General features: G+C 44.7%; 1 protein-coding gene across 15 annotated transcripts in view; it reads left to right on the plus strand.

Annotated features, from left to right (window-relative positions):
- MAGI1 (membrane associated guanylate kinase, WW and PDZ domain containing 1) overlaps window positions 1-18,525 on the plus strand; it is a 577,726-nt gene that overhangs the window by 490,520 nt on the left and 68,681 nt on the right. For 8 of the 15 annotated variants that reach the window (XM_036331640.1, XM_036331630.1, XM_036331632.1 and 5 more), the window contains exons 7-10: window positions 3,212-3,250; window positions 8,738-8,795; window positions 10,876-10,982; window positions 12,808-12,900. In XM_036331640.1, coding sequence (XP_036187533.1) covers window positions 3,212-3,250; window positions 8,738-8,795; window positions 10,876-10,982; window positions 12,808-12,900 — 297 coding nt within the window. The remainder of the gene's footprint in view (window positions 1-3,211; window positions 3,251-8,737; window positions 8,796-10,875; window positions 10,983-12,807; window positions 12,901-18,525) is intronic. The other 7 variants (XM_036331631.1, XM_036331642.1, XM_036331645.1 and 4 more) reach the window with 2 other exon arrangements.

Consider the following 18,525-nt stretch of genomic DNA (forward strand, 5'->3'; position numbering starts at 1 on the left):
ACAGTGAGTTTTCAAAAGGGAATCCACTTTCTAGTAAGTGCACTCAGGTTTCCAAAGGCAGAAGGGGAGTCAGTAGACTTGTTCAGAAGAATGATTTGTGTGCACATAGACGCAGAGGCGCAGCTATGCTCCCATTGGAGATAACTTTACACAGTCAGGCAGCATTCACTTGAAGATACAGCCTCTGCCTGCAGGAGCTTGGAGAAAACTGAAAGAATAGAGAATTGCCTATCGAACCCTAATCCTATATTATGAAATTCTTAGGGGGGAAATCAATAGCTTTTCTTAAACTGTCCGTGTTTTATGACTATTATTTTCCCAGATGTTGGTGTCAGGAAAGCAGATTTTGGGAATCTCTGTGTAAGTTAGAATATATCCTAAATACCTAAAAAGTGTATTTTTCCAAGAAAGAGGCTGAGGTGTTACCCTAGTCCACTCTCCTCGTTATCTCAACAAAGAATCAACTGGTTAGAAAGGTTACTGTTTTAAAAAGTTTATTTCAAGGCTGTGGGATTTCTAACTACTTTTCCAAAATGAAAAAAATTAAGACAGAACAAACATGTTCCTTCTCAATACACCCAAGTCTTTCCCAAGCTCTACCAAAATTACTTCTTGGCATGGACGAGTTAAAAGGGAAAGGGGTTTCTTTGCTACTCATGATTCATTGCTGGCATTTGAATTAGTGTCATTATTGAATTAGTATAATTATCTTACTGTAAGATAGTGAACCTTTAGTAATGTGTGCTGTGAGGCAGAATTGTTATGTATACGCATGTCTGAAAAGGTAAGCAGTGAAGTACAACCTGTCAGACTAGCATGTCCTCTGGGACACTTCACTGCTCATGGGCCACAGGTGACATGGCATGAACGTAGACGTGCATGTTCATATTTATCTGATTGGCTTCAAGTAGAAATACACATCTTTTGGCTGAGAAGGCCTGACTGAAATGCCCATTTTATTTGCTTGCTGAGTCCGTTCCTGAAGAAGGAATGGAGCAGGTGTGGTCGCTGCAGTATTTCGCATGTGTAAGGGCTAATGGACTATCCTGACCATTCACACGTTCAGTGTGACATAACACAGAGGTGATGGATTTTCAAAGATCAGGACATAATATACATTCAACTGTCAAATGTCATGGAACAAAATTTAAACTTTATTTGAAGCCTGACAATTCTGAAGTCACTTCAGGCACCGGTGTTACCATAGGGTCTTTCATGTCAGTATCCATCATAATTACACTTGGAATGTGTGAAAATGCCTGTGAACATAAGTTCAGAGGCTGTAGAGAACTCCAATAGTTTTTACTGAGAAAAAAAGTGTTCATGCAGTAAAAGTATTGACTAGAATTACTGAATGGTTTTGTTACCAAGTCTAGTAAGTTTTAATTCTTAGGTTTCTTATCATGGGTGTTAATGTTATCTCCTTTGGAACAAGTATGTGTTCAGACCAAAAGCACTTAGTCTAGTAATTATCCCTCAACACTAGAATTCACATATTCTTTTTCTAGCAGAAATTGTATGTATGCCTACGTGCCTGTGTACACTAACAGTATACTGGTAAATATATAACCAGATTATAGCACCCTGACTAATACAGGTTCCTATACCTGCATTGTCTGCTGCCAGGTAACACAACGCTGCCTTGTACTGTGTATGTCCTAACACAAAGCAGACTAACATTATTGGTCACAGTATTGTTTCCGTATTTCTTTCGAGTCTTTGTAGACATGCTGCATGCTGGTTAGATGTGCAGTCCCCTCACAGAACACTGACATTTCACATCTATTCATTGAGTGCCTTCTGTCTGTCAGGTGCATCCTAGGAACTTCAGATGGATCAGTGAATGCGATAAACAAAAAGCCCTGCTCTCAGAGAACCTCAATTCTAATCATTTTTCACTCTAAGTGTTTTTGTTAAACGTTGTGTATCCAGAGTGTCGCTCAGAGTGCGTTCCCATGACCTTGCCCACAGATGCGATTAGGTCGCGTTATTACATGTCTTACATGGAGGACTTGTCCCAGTTTTCCTTTCATCTTTATTTTCATGAGCTTGGGCTTATCTCCCCCTCCGGAAGGATGGGGGTGATTGTGCTCGCTTCGCCCCTCTGTCACCTGGCATAGTGACTGGCACAGAGTCGGTCTCATTAAATCATTATTGAAGCAATAAATGAATGCCCCCAAAGACATTATTAAATAATATCCAAATGGGCATGCTCATGAAAGCTTTACGTAAATCATATTCCCTCTTTGAGAAACAATGCCAGCATCAAAACATATTGTTGGCAGTTGTATAGTCTTTAAATAAAAAGTGCATAAGGTGCTTAGGGCCATGTGGGTTCTAAGTCAGCAATCGATTTGAGAAATGGTTAGTCCCTATCATGTGCCCAAACCAGACGGCAGAGCCAATCGCACCAGTGAAAGCAGCGTGATCCCTGGTTTGGGGGCTCACTGTGGAGGGACAGCCCCCGCTCGGGCGCCAGAGGGACTTTATGTGTGAAATGTGTGCTGTCCTGTGTTCTCACCGCAGGTAATAAAATGTTTGGCTGACAGCAAGGGGCGGGTGGGGGGGCCCAAGAATGGAAGGCACCTTCACTTGCGTTGCTCACAGAAATTATCGAGAATATTCTCATTCTAATATTTCCGAGCTCTTTGACTTAGAAAACTCATGTAACATAAACTGCCTCCTTCAGGGCAGCCTTCAAGCTTTGCTTCCTCCGTAATGTGCATCATCGTGACGTAATCCATCTTTCTAACCCCTCGTTGTCCCGTCTGCATGCTCAGTGTGTGCCCGCCGCCCCTCAGGCAGCAGTGTCGCGGGGAAGTTAAGTGATGCTGCAGTTGCGGGTGTAGGTGCCTCGCTGATGAGAGGGTGACTGGAGGATTAAAGGACTCCTATGGAAAGGTCTGACAGCACAGTTGGTCAGTAATAATGGCTTTTCGCTTAAGAGCGTTGAAACCACAAAGGTATTTTCATCTTTAACGACCAATCAAGCTCCATTTTGCAATGGAAGGAAATGAGCCATATAATTACGCTCAGTATCAGCCCTTGCCGTTTGGTGATTTCCACTGAGGTAGGTCTCCCGTTTATTAGCCACAATGCAGGTAAGGACTAAGTCACGGGATGTGTTTGCTGCTGTTTTCTGAGGGGAGTTTCTTCCTTGGTGTCTGAATTGTTTTCTCTTTTCTGTCTCATTCCTGCTATTCCTTTGGAGAAGAAGGTGTCCACACGGAGGAGCTGGACAGTGAACTAGGTAAACCCGCAGCTGCGGCTGCTGCATGACGCCCCGCGACGGCTTTGTCGCCAGCGAATGGCTTACGCGCCCCGGTTCTTTAGTTTGCATTCTCCAACTAGGATTTCCATTCCAGTTCACCCACCAGGGGTCAGTCTTACAGCCCACATGTCTGACTGCAGAGCATGTGGAGCTGTAATCAGTTATGTCCACAGAGAGGAAGAGCTCGCAGCGGGTGCTGGGTATGCTTGTGCCTTGAGGATTAAGAAAAAAACAGAGGGCTAGAGGCTTGCCATGCCCCTTGAACTCTCTCATGTAACCTTTCTCAGCTCGTTTTTTATTTGTTTGGTGGATAATCCAAAAAAAACAAAGCAAAACAAAAACCTGTCAGACTAATTCAAGAATCATTACAAGAGCAACACTAATACAATAATTTCAATGAGTATTAGCTGAATAGTTACTGTCGTCAGTATTGTGTTGTTATTAAGTCATGGCCACACTTTTGTACCTGTGGTGAATGTGGCCCATTTCCTTAGGGTGTATGTATCTATGTAAATCAAGTCTTGCCTACCCCAGCTGTGATATTTTAGAAATTATTCACATTAGCGGAAAATGCCAAACTGTTACCCTTCTTTGCTACCGGACTGCATGAATACTGTTCCCTGCTCAGTTACCTGTTCAATGTTGTTCATATCAGGTTGCATGCCATCCGCTCCCTTCATGGAAGGATCGACAGCAAAGCTCCAGTTCGGCTAAATTGCACAAGAAGCCTTGGCTGATTGAGAATTGACCATAGTGTATTTTTAAAATAGAAAATTGTTTAACATCAATGTGAAAGGAACTGTCCTGAGATCATTGAACCAGCCTAGCATTTAAAGATTGCCTTAACGGAAAATAATGAATATTTCATACAGAATATCATTTGATTTTGTTTGATAGATAAAGACCAGAGTTATGATATACTAGAATTTAGCTCTGTTTTTCTTAATGTTTGGACATATTGTCTTGTAATTGATGGATATGCCAGTGATGGTCAATAACCATTTATAGATCTATTTTAAACATGATTAATAAGTTTCCTCGTGGTCATGGTGGTAGAAATAACTTGAGATTCAACCTGTGTAATAGAACAATATAAAACTAATTTTATTTTTTTAAAAATTTATCAGTCCGGTGATGTTAGATAAAATAATTGAAAGAGGCAGAACTAGTTTTTCTGGACATAAAATGAGTGCCTTACTCACTTGATGATCCAATTCCAGTCACTCTTGCTGCCCAGCTAATAGGTGTGAGTGGCCACTGTCTGCATAGCTGGTGGACATAATATGGCCAAGTGCAGGGCACACATTTCTTTGCTTCTATGCAAGTTCGAACATTGACATTTTTAGGAAAGAGGTATTTTTTTCCCACGTAACTGTAACATAGTGGGAATTTCCCTATCCATTCACAGACTCTAACAAAGAAGTTTTAGTGGCTGCATAGTGTCCCTTCTCATAGCACTGGCCACAGTCCTGGACGATGGTTTGAAAGTGGAGGAACTGTCTCAGGTCAGATCAGGCTGCACCCTCTCCAATCGGGGACCCCTTGGGGGATGCCTGACTGCCGGTTTAGGCCTAATCCCGGGGATCAGGCCTAAACCAACAGTCAGACATCCCTCTCACAATCCTGACTGCTGGCTCCTAATCACTCACCTGCCTGCCTACCTGGTCACCCCTTACTGCACCCCCCCCCCCCTGCCGGCCTGGTCACCCCTAACTGCCCCCTTGCTGGTCTAGTTGCCCCTCAGTGCCTCCCATGCCAGCCTAATCGCCCCCAGCTGCCCCCCCTGCTGGCCTGGTTGCCCCTACTGCCCCCTCTGCCGGCCTGGTCGCCTCTTACTGCCCCCTCTGCCCGTCTGGTTGCCCCTAACTGGCCCCCGCCCCCTGCTGGCCTGGTCGCCCCATGCAGCCTGCTGTTCAATCATTTGGTCATCCCTCCCTAACCCCCTGCCGGCCTGGTCACCGCATGCAGCCTGCTTCTTCAGTCGTTTGGTCGTCCCTCACTAACCCCCCTGCCAGCCTGGTCGTAGGCAGCCATCTTGTGAGGGCATGAGGGTCAATTTACATATTACCTCTTTATTATATAGGATTACCTAAGTCCCTCTTACAGACTTTTCAGTACTTCCTTATGGTACTTTTTGCCTTTAATATGGAACAGGAGACGAACATGTGTACTATAGAAATGGCCCAAATGTGTCCTTGAAGGTGTAATGGGAATTGGGCTCCTGATTTTTGCCTGTATGTGTTCACTGCAAAGAGTATTGTACACACACACACACACACACACACACACACACACATATACACACACTGGTTTTTTTTGCATTCACTCCAGATTCTATTGACAAACCATTGACCATTTTTTTTAAACAAGAGGAACCTAATCTTAAACAATAGCAACTGTCAGGTTTCCGGTGAACAATGCAATTCCAGTGTGACCAGGACACCCCCTCTGAAATCTGCCTCTGAGGTGGGGGTTGCTGGCACGGGTTGGACACATCCTTTGATGATAGAGTTGTCATTTCTGAACTGTGTTGTGTGATCGGGTCATTAGCTTCATGATGCATGTTTGGTTTGCAGAATGGGGCATATCCTCTGTGATAACATCTCCCCAGAATTGAAAAGCACTTGCAAACCTTTTGGAATCACGGGGTATCTGTGTGCTGAATGCAGCTAGGAGAGTAGAGAGGAGGTCTCCTCCAACCCAAACTAAGTCACAGCTTTGAAATGTGTCTCTGAGTATGAACATGACTTTCTGTCTGTGTGCTGACGAATCCCTTAGAAAAGAACTTAGAACATTCGACTGCTTCGTATTTGCTTCTGTGATGGCAATTAGTACAACATGAGGTTTTCAGAGGCGGAGCAGCAAGCAAGCCTGCCGTAAAAGCTGTCCATTCCTCGTGTGCCAGCCGGTGCTGTGCAAAGTGTTTTACAAACACCCTCATTTAATCTGCCGTGGCCTTTGAGGTCAATCCAGGAAAAAGATCTGCTCCCAGGATGTTGACTAACTAGACCAGGTCCAGCTCTCCGCGGGGGAGCCCAGTTCATCCAGGGCTGGGCAGCCCCAGTGGGTCCTGGTACCTGAAATCTTGGTGCAGGCTGTGCAGTCTGGTCGGATGATGCCATTTTTTTCTGAACTTCAATATTTTATGCTATTTTCAGTTTTTTAGAGTCAAATTGGCAAATTTGAGGACAAAAATCTTCCTTTTTTAAATCGACCCATTTCTATTTTAAGCAGTAGGGGGGACTAATTCCTATTATTAAACTAATCACCACCTTGGAAGTAAGAAATCAAAATCTATCTTTTCTTTTTTAAATGAGTTTTACTTGAAAAACTAGAACATTTTTACAGTTTGCTCATCTGTCCCAGAAGCTATGTTTAGATTTGCAAATGTCCAGACATCCTAGTTGAGCGACCTCATGCTCTGTTGACTGGGTGGCAAGGCAGGCAGAGTGGCCCTTTTCTTGAACCCTCCAACCCCCACCAGAGCACGTACCTGCAGTGTTTGAACTGTCCGCTCAGATGGGCCACTCGTAGCGACCTGTGTCCGGGTGCCTAGCACACTCCGGCAGACAGCAGGCACTCACTAAATGTTTGAGAAATTAATGATGGGATGAATTGAATTCTTAATGTTTTCCCTATTTTATCTGAAGATAATAGGGCCAAATATTTAAGGTTGTAGATTCTGAAAAGAAAGTTGGCCCATTAAACATAATGCGGCCCTCTCCCACTCACCCGTTCCCCTGCCCCATGCCTGCACAAATACAAGACTGTGCACCAATTTGCATTTTTTAATCTTTGATTTCCCAACTCCTTGGAAATATCTTCCCGGTTCTTTTTAATTTAAATGGTAATTTCCAGTGTTGTAAGGGAAACCATTTCCCCAGCATGTGATTTGCATTAGTCCACAAGACTCTGCGTATAAAAAATGCCAAGTTTTATCAACGTCTGTAAATTGGACCTGTCTAGCCTTTTAGTAGCTTACGTCTTTGAATTTTTTAAAGAAATTCAAAGACTTCTTTAAAACCTGCTCAGTGTGTGTGTTTTTAAATTAGAATAAAGGGGGCAGGGACGGGGGAACCTTGTCTTTTTGTTTGCAAACACACTGTGGAGCAGAAACCATGAAATTAATGTGTCTTGATGTGCAGCCAAATTTGAGGAAGACGTGAACTTGAAGCAATTAACCTGTGTGTTTGAGTGCACGCTCAGGACCCCACTTCAGCGTGGAACCGTTGGTGGCATATGTAAGCCCTGATGAAACGGTCACTATTTAAAAATAATGGTCACGTGATTCCATGAATTTTAAAAAATCTAGCATTTCAAAATATATTCATTGTTGTGAATCCCACTTAAGTGGGTTTATTTAATGGCTACTTCTAGGAATGATGACTCGCTTTGGAGCCCTGTATTATACAAGCTTGCCTCAGCTGTGTACCCATGTATGTATCAGGTGGCTTTCAAATTAAGTCAAGTAATTGTTCTCCACCTAGACTTTGTTTAATGACACAGAACACAACCTTAGTCGCTTTTTTCACCACGTCAGCTTATCTGGTGCAGTGGGCTTTCTCGCACTCGATTGGTGTAACAGCCCTCACTGTGACCTAGTTAATAAAGTGCCAGCCTTTGAATCTGAAACTTACAAAGTCAAGTCCAGGGGAGCACCGTCGAATTTTCAGAAAGGCACACCCCTGGGGATGGCAAAGTGGGTTCACGGCTGCATGTGACGTTCTTTTGACTTACTAAAGCCATAGTAATAGCCATAACCTGTGTGTCCTCCATGCGAACAACATGTAGGCCTACTTTTGCCCACCCCTGTGTATGGACCCCCCGATGCCATTTACCACCACATTTGAAGGAAATGTAGGCTAGTGAGACCTGTGTTTCTGCGTTCATAGGCAAACTGCTGGTGAAATAGGCCGGTCCAGGTAGAGTGGTGAGGGATGGGCGCATGCATTTCAGAAACACAGCTCACTGTGGGCATGTCTATTTGGTAGCCTTTTTATTAGGAACGAGGAGAAAATAAGATGTACATCTTACCTTATTCCAGGAAGTGAAAAACAGCACGATGAAAAGAGCATGAAAAGTAACACATTTTTATCTAATTTTGCTTTCGTGTTAGGTAGTCTAGAAATAAAATGAGAAAACTATAAATATTTTAAGATAGGAACTGGGCAAATTTTAACTACATTTTTATTAGAGTCTAATTTAATAGTTGGTTTAGAATGAAGGCACCTGGGACTGCATTTTATTACGTTTCATTTGCTTGTGCAAAATACCAGTAAATAATTGTTCTTCGTGTAGAAAAAATGCACTGATAAAATAAAAATAATACTGGCTTTTCTTTTAGGGTACACAGTTTTAATTGGCCTTAAGGTACTTTTATGAACTTCTTTTTGCCTAACTTGTTGAAAATCCCTACGCTCTTTACGAATATGCTCTTCTCTCTCTAAATGTTCTTTTATTTTTCAGAACTGCCTGCCGGTTGGGAAAAGATTGAAGACCCTGTCTATGGTGTCTACTATGTAGAGTAAGTGTCCACTGATCCGCACTAGAGCTTGTACCCTCCGCCATCACGTACATTTATGCTGAGCAGAGTTTGCCATCATTATACGGTATAAACTAAATAATGATAATAACATAATTTTATAGTGAAAATATATGTCTATTTTAATGAATGAGAAAATATTCAGCAAATCTGAAGACAACAAATTATAAGAGTCATGAGGGCCAACGCTGTGTCTTTTGTTTGCCACTACACTGCCAAGGCTCGACAGTCCTGGTGTAGGGCAGGCACTTAGTATTACTTGAATGGATGAATGAATGAATGAATGAATGAATCTCAGACAAGCAACCATTCACTAGACCAAGTGAGGAGGGCCATCTTCAGGAGGAGGACCTGTTTGCCCACTTTTTGCCCTGCCCAAGTCTGAACTGCTCAGTAATTTCTTGCTAATTCATTCAGACTTTCTAAAAGGATCAGACACATCTTAATAATGTATGAAATGTTGCCAAGATTAAGAAGGAAAATGAGAACTAGCCTAACCTGCAAGGTCCTGGTGCCTCTGTGCCTCTCCCCGGCCCGAGGACCATACACGTGGCTCCTGGTTTTCGTTTCTAAGACTCTCCCGCCCTCATCGTGACGGCTTTACTGTGCACCATTCTCTAGCAGTGGGCGTGCACTCGCCTTCCCGTCAAACCCATCAGTTAGTAGGATGACACCCAAGAAAGTAAAGGAAATCCAACTGATTAAACATTGAACGAATCTGCTTTATGTCATTTTCTCTGAGAAAGATGAGAGATAGCTAATAAAAGATCCTTTGAAAGAAACAAACACCATATAAATGTTCTGTCATAATCCTGCCTGCCTTGACCAGGACACCTGGCGAGCTCTGTCCCTCCTGCTGTACTAGGAGCTAGGTGGGTCATTTGTATAAAACCCAGTGATAAGAACATGAGGCAACAATGCCAGATCATAAAATGCATGGCATCTTACTGTGAAAATCCCGAGTTCAATATGGCAAGTGTCCTTGGGCATTACTCCTATCACCACCTCTTTTCCTATCAAGAGGATTGGTGACTTGGGGCATCAGAAAGGAAAATCTCTAACCTTCATAAAACAGAATTCCTTTGTGTGCCAGCAGATCATCTTTCTCGCACTATGCAGTGGGGTTTGCCTGTGTGGGGCTCATTGTGAGTTCTCCCTCAGGAACTTGTGTATGAAAAGAAACAGGTACCACAGCCTGATGCAGAGGCGTGGTTGAGCAGCTATTTGTTTTCTTACTGTGCACTTTTCCTCCTGTGTCTTCTTAAATCCAATACCCGGTAATGTTAGACTCTATCTTAGCATGAAATTGCCTACAAGAATCAGGAAATAAACAAGCAGTCCTACAATAAAAACCAAGGGTAATTAGTCTATCCACCCTATTTGACAAGCCTGCCTTTGGAAAAGAAATCCTGGTTTTAAAAAGAATTTTGATTCTAAATCACCATATTACCGATATGTTCCCAAATGTCTAGTGAAGTGTGATTTTCATGAAGAAAGAAAAAATCTGAATATGTTTATGCTCCTGTGTATTTAGAGAAAATGTGTGTATGTACATAGGCAGATACTAAATAAGACCATGGCAAAAAACACCTGTGTATTCATATGTATGCATATGTACATGTGTATGTATGTGTGTTTTGCCATGGCCTTATTAGTTTGGGGATCATCCTGGGTCTTTGTCACTTTGAACACACCCCATTGGGTTAGATTAGCTGCCTGGGGAGTCTCTCTGACTTGTGCATTTTGGCCTATACTTTTAATCCTGACTCCATGTCTGTTGTTGCAAATAGTTGACAGATGTTGTTAGAGTCCTTTTAACTTCATCATTGCATTGGTTGATGATTTTAAGGTACAATGCCCGTAAATCTCACCGCATGAGGCGGGGTGCGTACAGCAGTCACACGGAGCCCGTTTTCCTCCCTCTGCCAACCTGCACGTGACACGAGATGCTCAGGGCCTCGGGCACCTGTCTGCTCGGTTCTAATCCTGGGACTTGGCCCGACTGGCATTTGCTTGTGGGATGAGACGTTTCCTAACCGGGTGCTCTCTGCTTCCGCTCCAGCCACATCAACAGGAAGACACAGTACGAGAACCCAGTTCTAGAAGCCAAACGGAAGAAGCAGCTGGAGCAGCCGCCGCCGCAGCCGCAGCCTCAGCCTCCGTCCGAAGGTTGGCTTTCTCTGTGTGTGGTCCAGGAGCACAGGGCAGAGCCTGGGTGCCGACACCCCCGTGTGGTCAGGACTGGCCTGGTGACCCAGTCCTGCGCCCGAGGACTTGATGTCCTGGGAGCAATACCAAGTTGCCAGAGCTCCCTGCCCCGGAACCAGGAGGAGGGCCCAAGTCCGAGGCACCGATTGCACTTAATTTAGAAAGGAGCTGTCCGTAGCCTGGAGCTGCGGATTTGAGAGCGATTTATTTATGTATTTATTTAATACATTTTTATTGATTTCAGAGAGGAAGGGAGAGGGAGAGAGAGACATCAGTGATGAGAGGAAATCATTGGTTGGCTGCCTCCTGCACGCCCCTTACTGGGAATGGAGCCCGCAACCTGGGCATGTGCCCTTGACCGGAATCGAACCCAGGACCCTTCAGTCCGCAGGCTGATGCTCTATCCACTGAGCCAAGTCAGCTAGGGCTTGAGAGCTTTTTAAAATTACAAGTCAATTCATGCTCTTTGGAAAATTATGAACAGTTCAGCAGTGTGGAGCATTAAATTCTCCCCTGCTCACTCCTAACCCGTTAATTTTTATGTTCTATTTTATAAATGTATCCGCTTCATTTAGTCTCCTGCTTATTAGTAGATGCTTAGGCTTTTCCCAGTTTTTCATTACACTCTTAAAATAATAGACTTTAATGCACCCTCAGTGTAACATGTGAATATCAAATATATGAATGTCAAATATAACACTTCTCTTACTATAACACTGTATGTAGTAAATATAGATCATAGAGTGGAAACTGGCAAACTTGTTCTAAAAATGGGCATACGGTAAATTTTGTGGGCTTGGTGGTTCATGCACTCTACTGCAACCACACACACTGTCTGGAGCTGTGTGAAACAGCTATCAACGTGTGTGAACAAGTGGGCGTGCCTGTTCCCACGCAGCATTACAGGTGGGCTGAAATTTAAACGTCAGGTAATTTTCATGTCATGAAATCTTCTCCATAAAATATAAACGAAAACAGGGCCCAACTCCTGGCATTTATTAAAGGAGTTTGTTTCAACCATTTAAGTGTGTAAAAGCCATTTTTGATTCACAAGTTGTATAATAACAGGCACTGGGCCCAATTGGGCTTTTTGGCCGTAATTTGCTAACCACTCCCATAGACTCTATGAGAGAGAGAAAGGGAGAGAGAGAGAGAGATCACCTACTGAAAAGTTCTCCTTTCTACCTTAATTTCTTTTCTATTTAAAAATAACCTTTTTTAACATTTTCCCTGAGGGGGAAGCTTGGTAGTGTTGGTGGAGCTTGGGGATGGGAGTGTGCACTTAAGTAAGAGAGCCAAGCTGGCAGGACTCTAGGGGAATGTCAAGGGTCACTCACTGAGTTATTCCTGGGCCTCCAGGGGCGATAGGACTATAGTTAGGACCCAGGAGTATTTCGTGTTCAGAGATGACAGGAGATAGCCTCTCAGCCAACTGCCGAAACCCCTTCCCTCCCTGAGACAAGCTGGCTGAGCAGCCCGCCCATGTCTCTGTCGCACTGGGCTGGCTGAGTTCACTTCGTTTCGTGTCTTTCCTGATGTGTTTTGCTTGGTCTCACTTTGGACTCTCCAGCCAGAGGGAACTGGGGATTTATTGGTCATACCACAATATTTCTATCCCCAAAGGTCTTAGGAAAGAGAGACAGAGAGAGGTATCTTGGTATTATTAATAGAGAGTGGGATCAAATGCCTTTTTTTTTTTAAGTCTTGGCCCCTGGTTTTATTGGTTTGGGCAACTTTATATTAAGAAGGTGAATCCTAAGTGAGCTATTGATTCTCTTTCTTGCAGAATGGACAGAAGACCGGTCATCGCTCGTGCCTCCTGCTATTCCCAGCCACCCTCCAAGCAACCCAGAGCCGGCCAGGGACACTCCCCTTCAGGGTAAGGCTTTATGTAATTGCACCATTGTTTTAGCTCAAAAACCTGATATTTTAAAAGGTATTTTAGGAAGTGGAATCTTGCAACTCCCAACTCATTCCTTTGATAGTAAAAACCATGATGATTAAAATTCTAAATGCATCAGTGATCAGAAGTGTCAAAAATATTAAAAACATTGTTGTGTGAATTCCTTCAGCTCTTTGTGATGTTCTGAAAGTGACCACTACTTGTCATCAAGGATTAAACCAGGTTTCCTCAGCCTCAGCACAGATCCCTCTGGGCTGTGGGCCAAGCTGTGCCTTGTAGGGTGTGGGCAGCTTCCCTGGCCTCACCCACTAGATGCCGTAGCAGCCTCCTTCTGTGGCAACCAAAGGTGTCCCCGCTGGGGTGGGGGGAGGAGGGGCAAAATCGTCCCAGGGTCGCGAACCACTGGGATTTAGAGACCACAGATGTTTAACAATTGTGTAAAATAACTTGAAAACTCAGCATTAGATATTTCAAGATCCTAGTCAGCCATATTTGGTTTTAACTAAAATTTTTCTGCAACTGTAAAATGGTTGGACATGTTGTTTTAAATTCTCGTCTCTGATTCTGGCTTCGGTTTTGGCATTTACCCACATTTTACAACATTTTGTTGGTTTGCATTCACAGAAAGTTTAAGCCCCCTGGAGAGGTTCACTTTTGAAAATTGAACGCTCCAGAATCTTGCTACTTCAGGCCTCATAACTCTTAAATGATAAAAAAGGTTTTTGGGTTTGTTTGTTTGTTTAGTGTGTTTTTTTTAAAATAAGGCGAGCATCATATTCGGTAGAGTTGAGGAACATTTGTGGTTCAGAACTGCTAAAAAAGACTATAAAATTTGTTTTCTCCATTTAAAAAAAAATGTAAGTAGATAGGTAGAATAATTATTTTCTATAATTTTGATTCCTCCATTATAATTTTCATAAGAAAGAAATTTCCCTTCTAGCTGATATTGTCATGAGATTAGTATTAATACCAATTTATGTAAAATAATTTCTGCTGCCTTGGATGAACTTTTTAGGATGATACGGCTTTAATGAAGATAGCAAGTAGATAATAGCATTAATTAATATCAACACGATTGTGCCTCCTTCATATTTTTTAAATGTAATACTCCTTCAGCAGCCTCATGTTGTCATATTTCCCCTCTCCTGGTAAGTCAGCTACACTAACTTTTACGTATCTTGAACCTCTTTTCTGTTCTTAAACCAGTGAACCTTGGACCATGTCAAAGCCTTTGCATATCCTGTTCCCTCTGCAGTGGTCTTTTCCTGCCAGTGTTTGCTTTGTTAGCTTCTACTCATCTCAGGTTATGGCTAAATTCCCCTGTTACAGTCACTCTTTCCATCTTCTTCTCATTTTTAGAGCCTAACAGTTATAATTAGTGTTTCTGTGTGCTCAACTACTTAACAGTTGTTTCCTCTTTAGACTTTAAATCGCAGAGGCAGGGGGCTGCTTTCTCGCTGTAGGGCCCTCCAAACCAGGCACATTCCTTGGGTATCTGGCATCTGCTAAAATGTATTGTGGAGTAAAAGAATATACATATGTGTAAACATACATACATGCACAATAAGCAGCACAGCTTCCTTAAAGAACTGTCTTAGAGATTAAGTCAACTTTAAAGGGTCGGGTGCTGGTGCCAAACCTTAGTGCCCCGGCTGCGGTGCGGGTCCAGAGGCACTGATCTGTGCTAGGAGCTTCCTTCTCGTTTCTAGGCCTCTTTTCCTTTTCTTTCCTCCTTTGAGTCTCTGGCCCCCACATTGGTTTAGATTGGGAGAGCTCACTGCGCCCTCACTGGGGACCTCATGATTCCTGCCCCCTTCTGCTTCTCGCCTCCGTGCTGAGCCCGCCTCCAGTTACACCCTCACCGCCGAAGGTGTGCGTTCAGCAGTGGCCTACGCCTTTACACAGTAGTGCCCAGAGCAGTACCGACCTGACAGGGAAGCAAGCACCTCAGGGTTGTTCAGAAGCAGATGTGGGGCCGAGACCCGGAAGGTCCAGGTTCAGTGAGTCTAGGGCAGGCCCTCAACTTAGTCGCTTCCCAAAGCTCCCCAGGTGGTGCCCTTCCACCACAGACAGCACCACTGGCACCAGTCGGGAGACGAGGCTCTCTGAGAAAGTGGCGTGTGCACGGGCTGAGCAGAGCTCCAGACCCACAGCTGTGGGTAGAGAGTGGCATGTGCACGGGCTGAGCAGAGAGCTCCAGACCCACAGCTGTGGGTAGAGAGTGGTGTGTGCACGGGCTGAGCAGAGCTCCAGACCCACAGCTGTGGGTAGAGAGTGGCGTGTGCATGGGCTGAGCAGAGCCCCAGACCCACAGCTGTGGGTAGAGAGTGGTGTGTGCACGGGCTGAGCAGAGAGCTCCAGACCCACAGCTGTGGGTAGAGAGTGGTGTGTGCACGGGCTGAGCAGAGCTCCAGACCCACAGCTGTGGGTAGAGAGTGGCGTGTGCACGGGGCTGAGCAGAGCTCCAGACCCACAGCTGTGGGTAGAGAGTGGCGTGTGCATGGGCTGAGCAGAGCCCCAGACCCACAGCTGTGGGTAGAGAGTGGTGTGTGCACGGGCTGAGCAGAGCTCCAGACCCACAGCTGTGGGTAGAGAGTGGCGTGTGCACGGGGCTGAGCAGAGCTCCAGACCCACAGCTGTGGGTAGAGAGTGGCGTGTGCACGGGGCTGAGCAGAGCTCCAGACCCACAGCTGTGGGTAGAGAGTGGTGTGTGCACGGGCTGAGCAGAGCTCCAGACCCACAGCTGTGGGTAGAGAGTGGCATGTGCACGGGCTGAGCAGAGAGCTCCAGACCCACAGCTGTGGGTAGAGAGTGGTGTGTGCACGGGCTGAGCAGAGAGCTCCAGACCCACAGCTGTGGGTAGAGAGTGGCATGTGCACGGGCTGAGCAGAGAGCTCCAGACCCACAGCTGTGGGTAGAGAGTGGTGTGTGCACGGGCTGAGCAGAGCTCCAGACCCACAGCTGTGGGTAGAGAGTGGCGTGTGCACGGGGCTGAGCAGAGCCCCAGACCCACAGCTATGGGTAGACAGGCATTTCTTCCCAAAGCCCCACTAACTGATGACCATCCCATAAACACAATAAAAGGGGGTGAATGTAGAGCCCCCTGGTCTGCCTCCCTAGGTAAGCCTTGGGAAAGGACAGCAGTGCTCTGCTCCTGCTGCGTTACGTTGAAAACATTTTAAGCTCAGAATATGCTGATAGCTTAAAAAATTCATTCAGAAAAACTGACACATGTTCACATTTGTAACTGCACCTATAATAAGGGTACAAAGCTTAAACACCCGCCAAGACGTTCAGCCTTCTGAAAGACAGTTAAATCTCATTTCTTTGAGCTGTTGTTCATTCATTCACTCGCTGAGCAGGAGTTTTTGGAGCAGGTAAAATGAGAAGGGCAGTGTTCTACACACTGGGTATCAAGCAGAGGCCACACCAAGCTCTCAGCTACCTGGTGGCTGTATGTGCATGTGCGCTGCCCCTCATGTGTGGGTTGGGGACAGTGAGCCAAAGCACCAGGTCAGTAGTGAGAGGGAGACTCTATTGGGCAGTGCTGGCCCGTTTTGCTCAGAGGTTAGAGCATTGGCCTGCAGACTGAAGGGTGTTGGGTTTGATTCTGGTCAAGGGCACATACCTCCGTTGCAGGCTCAATCCTCAGTCCTGGTCAGGCATGTGCAGGAGGCAACCCGTCGATGTGTCTCTCACATTGATGTTTCTCTCTGTCTCTCTCCCTCCCTTCCACTCTCTCTGAAAATCAATGGAGAAATATATCCTCGGGTGAGGATTAACAACAACAAAATGAAGCTGGAAAGGGGGCTTGGGAATGTTGGGAGGTCCTGCAGTTTTCTCCTAAGGCAGCCAGGAAGCCTCACAGAGGGGGTGCGACTCCTGGGGTCCCTGCAGGGCATTCCTTTTAAGCCAGTGGTTCTCAACCTTCTGGCCCTTTAAATACAGTTCCTCATGTTGTGACCCAACCATAAAATTATTTTCGTTGCTACTTCATAACTGTAGTGTTGCTACTGTTATGAATCGTAATGTAAATATCTGATATGCAGGATGGTCTTAGGTGACCCTGTGAAAGGGTCATTCGACCGCCAAAGGGGTCGCGACTCACAGGTTGAGAACTGCTGCTTTAAGCTTTAAGGGCTCTGAGCTCCCTAGCAGCCTCTGCCTCTGCCTCAGGGGTGCCGGCTGTTCACAAGGGGGTGTCTCCCTTGTCCTCAGCTCCCAGCTGATGATTGCCATGCACCTGTCTCCCCACAGCCCTGACTGCATGGACACCCTCCTCCTGGGGTCTGGCAGACGATCTTACACGGGGAGTCCTGCCATAGGGAGTCCTGCTGCACCCTCACTTCCTGTAGCCCAGGGACAGAGCCCGCCTGTCCGCTCCCAGCCAGCCAGGGCCGGCTCCAGGGAGGAGGTTGAGGAGCACTCCTATGACTCTAGGCCAGCGGTTCTCAACCTGTGGGTCGCGACCCCTTTGGGGATCGAATGACCCTTTCACATGGGTCGCCTAAGACCATCGGAAAACACATATATAATTACATATTGTTTTTTTGATTAATCACTATGCTTTAATTATGTTCAATTTGTAACAATGAAAATACATCCTGCATATCAGATATTTACATTACGATTCATAACAGTAGCAAAATACAGTTATGAAGTAGCAACGAAAATAATTTTATGGTTGGGGCTCACCACAACATGAGGAACTGTATTAAAGGGTCGCGGCATTAGGAAGGTTGAGAACCACTGCTCTAGGCAGTTTGAAAGAGCTTTATAAGAGCCAAAAACTTTTGAAATACGCCGTTATAAATTGTATGTATGTACAGAGACCTTTTGAGAAAGGCCTTTTCGATACAGCTAACCAAAGCTAGCTTTCCTTCTGGGTGCCAGGCTCTCTCCTGCCGGTCTAGGGAGACATATCCGCCTGTTGTGGTTTTGGTTTTTTAAAATAACATTTTTGATAGAAGATAAATAGGGCACATGGGGCAGCTGTAGCAAGGACTGGAGACGGGAATTATAATTAGGAGAGTTGACGAATCTGGGCCTTGAATTATATCCACTATTTGGGATAACCAGAGAAATTCCAGTAAATCTTTAAATTATAGTGAAATGCCCAACTAATGAAACACAGAAATTTTGGTTACTCTACAAGATGTTATTTATGAATGCTATCAAGAAAATTCAATAAAACCTTAGGTAACATATCTGGAAGTTATTTAGCTGCATATCTTTTTATTTTAAGTAAGACAACTGACCCTAACCAGTTTGGTTCAGTGGATAGAGCATTGGCCGGTGGCTTGAAGGGTCCCAGGTTCAATTCCAGTCAAGGGCGTGTACCTTGGTTGCAGGCACATCTCCAGTAGGAGGTGTGCAGGAGGCAGCTGATCAATGTTTCTCACTGATGTTTCTAACTTTCTATCCTCCTCCCTTCCTCTCTGTAAAAAAATCAATAAAGTATACTTTTAAAAAATAATAAAATAACTGAATTTGGAGCTATATGGCTTGTAGTAACTATTTTGCTTAGTTTAGGTTTTTAAATTTTGTTTTATTTTTTAAAATATTCCAAGCCACTTCTAAACTTTATTTATTTACTTATGC

Source organism: Myotis myotis, unplaced genomic scaffold (genome assembly GCF_014108235.1).
Source record: "Myotis myotis isolate mMyoMyo1 unplaced genomic scaffold, mMyoMyo1.p scaffold_m19_p_13, whole genome shotgun sequence".
Classification (NCBI taxonomy): Eukaryota; Metazoa; Chordata; class Mammalia; order Chiroptera; family Vespertilionidae; genus Myotis; species Myotis myotis.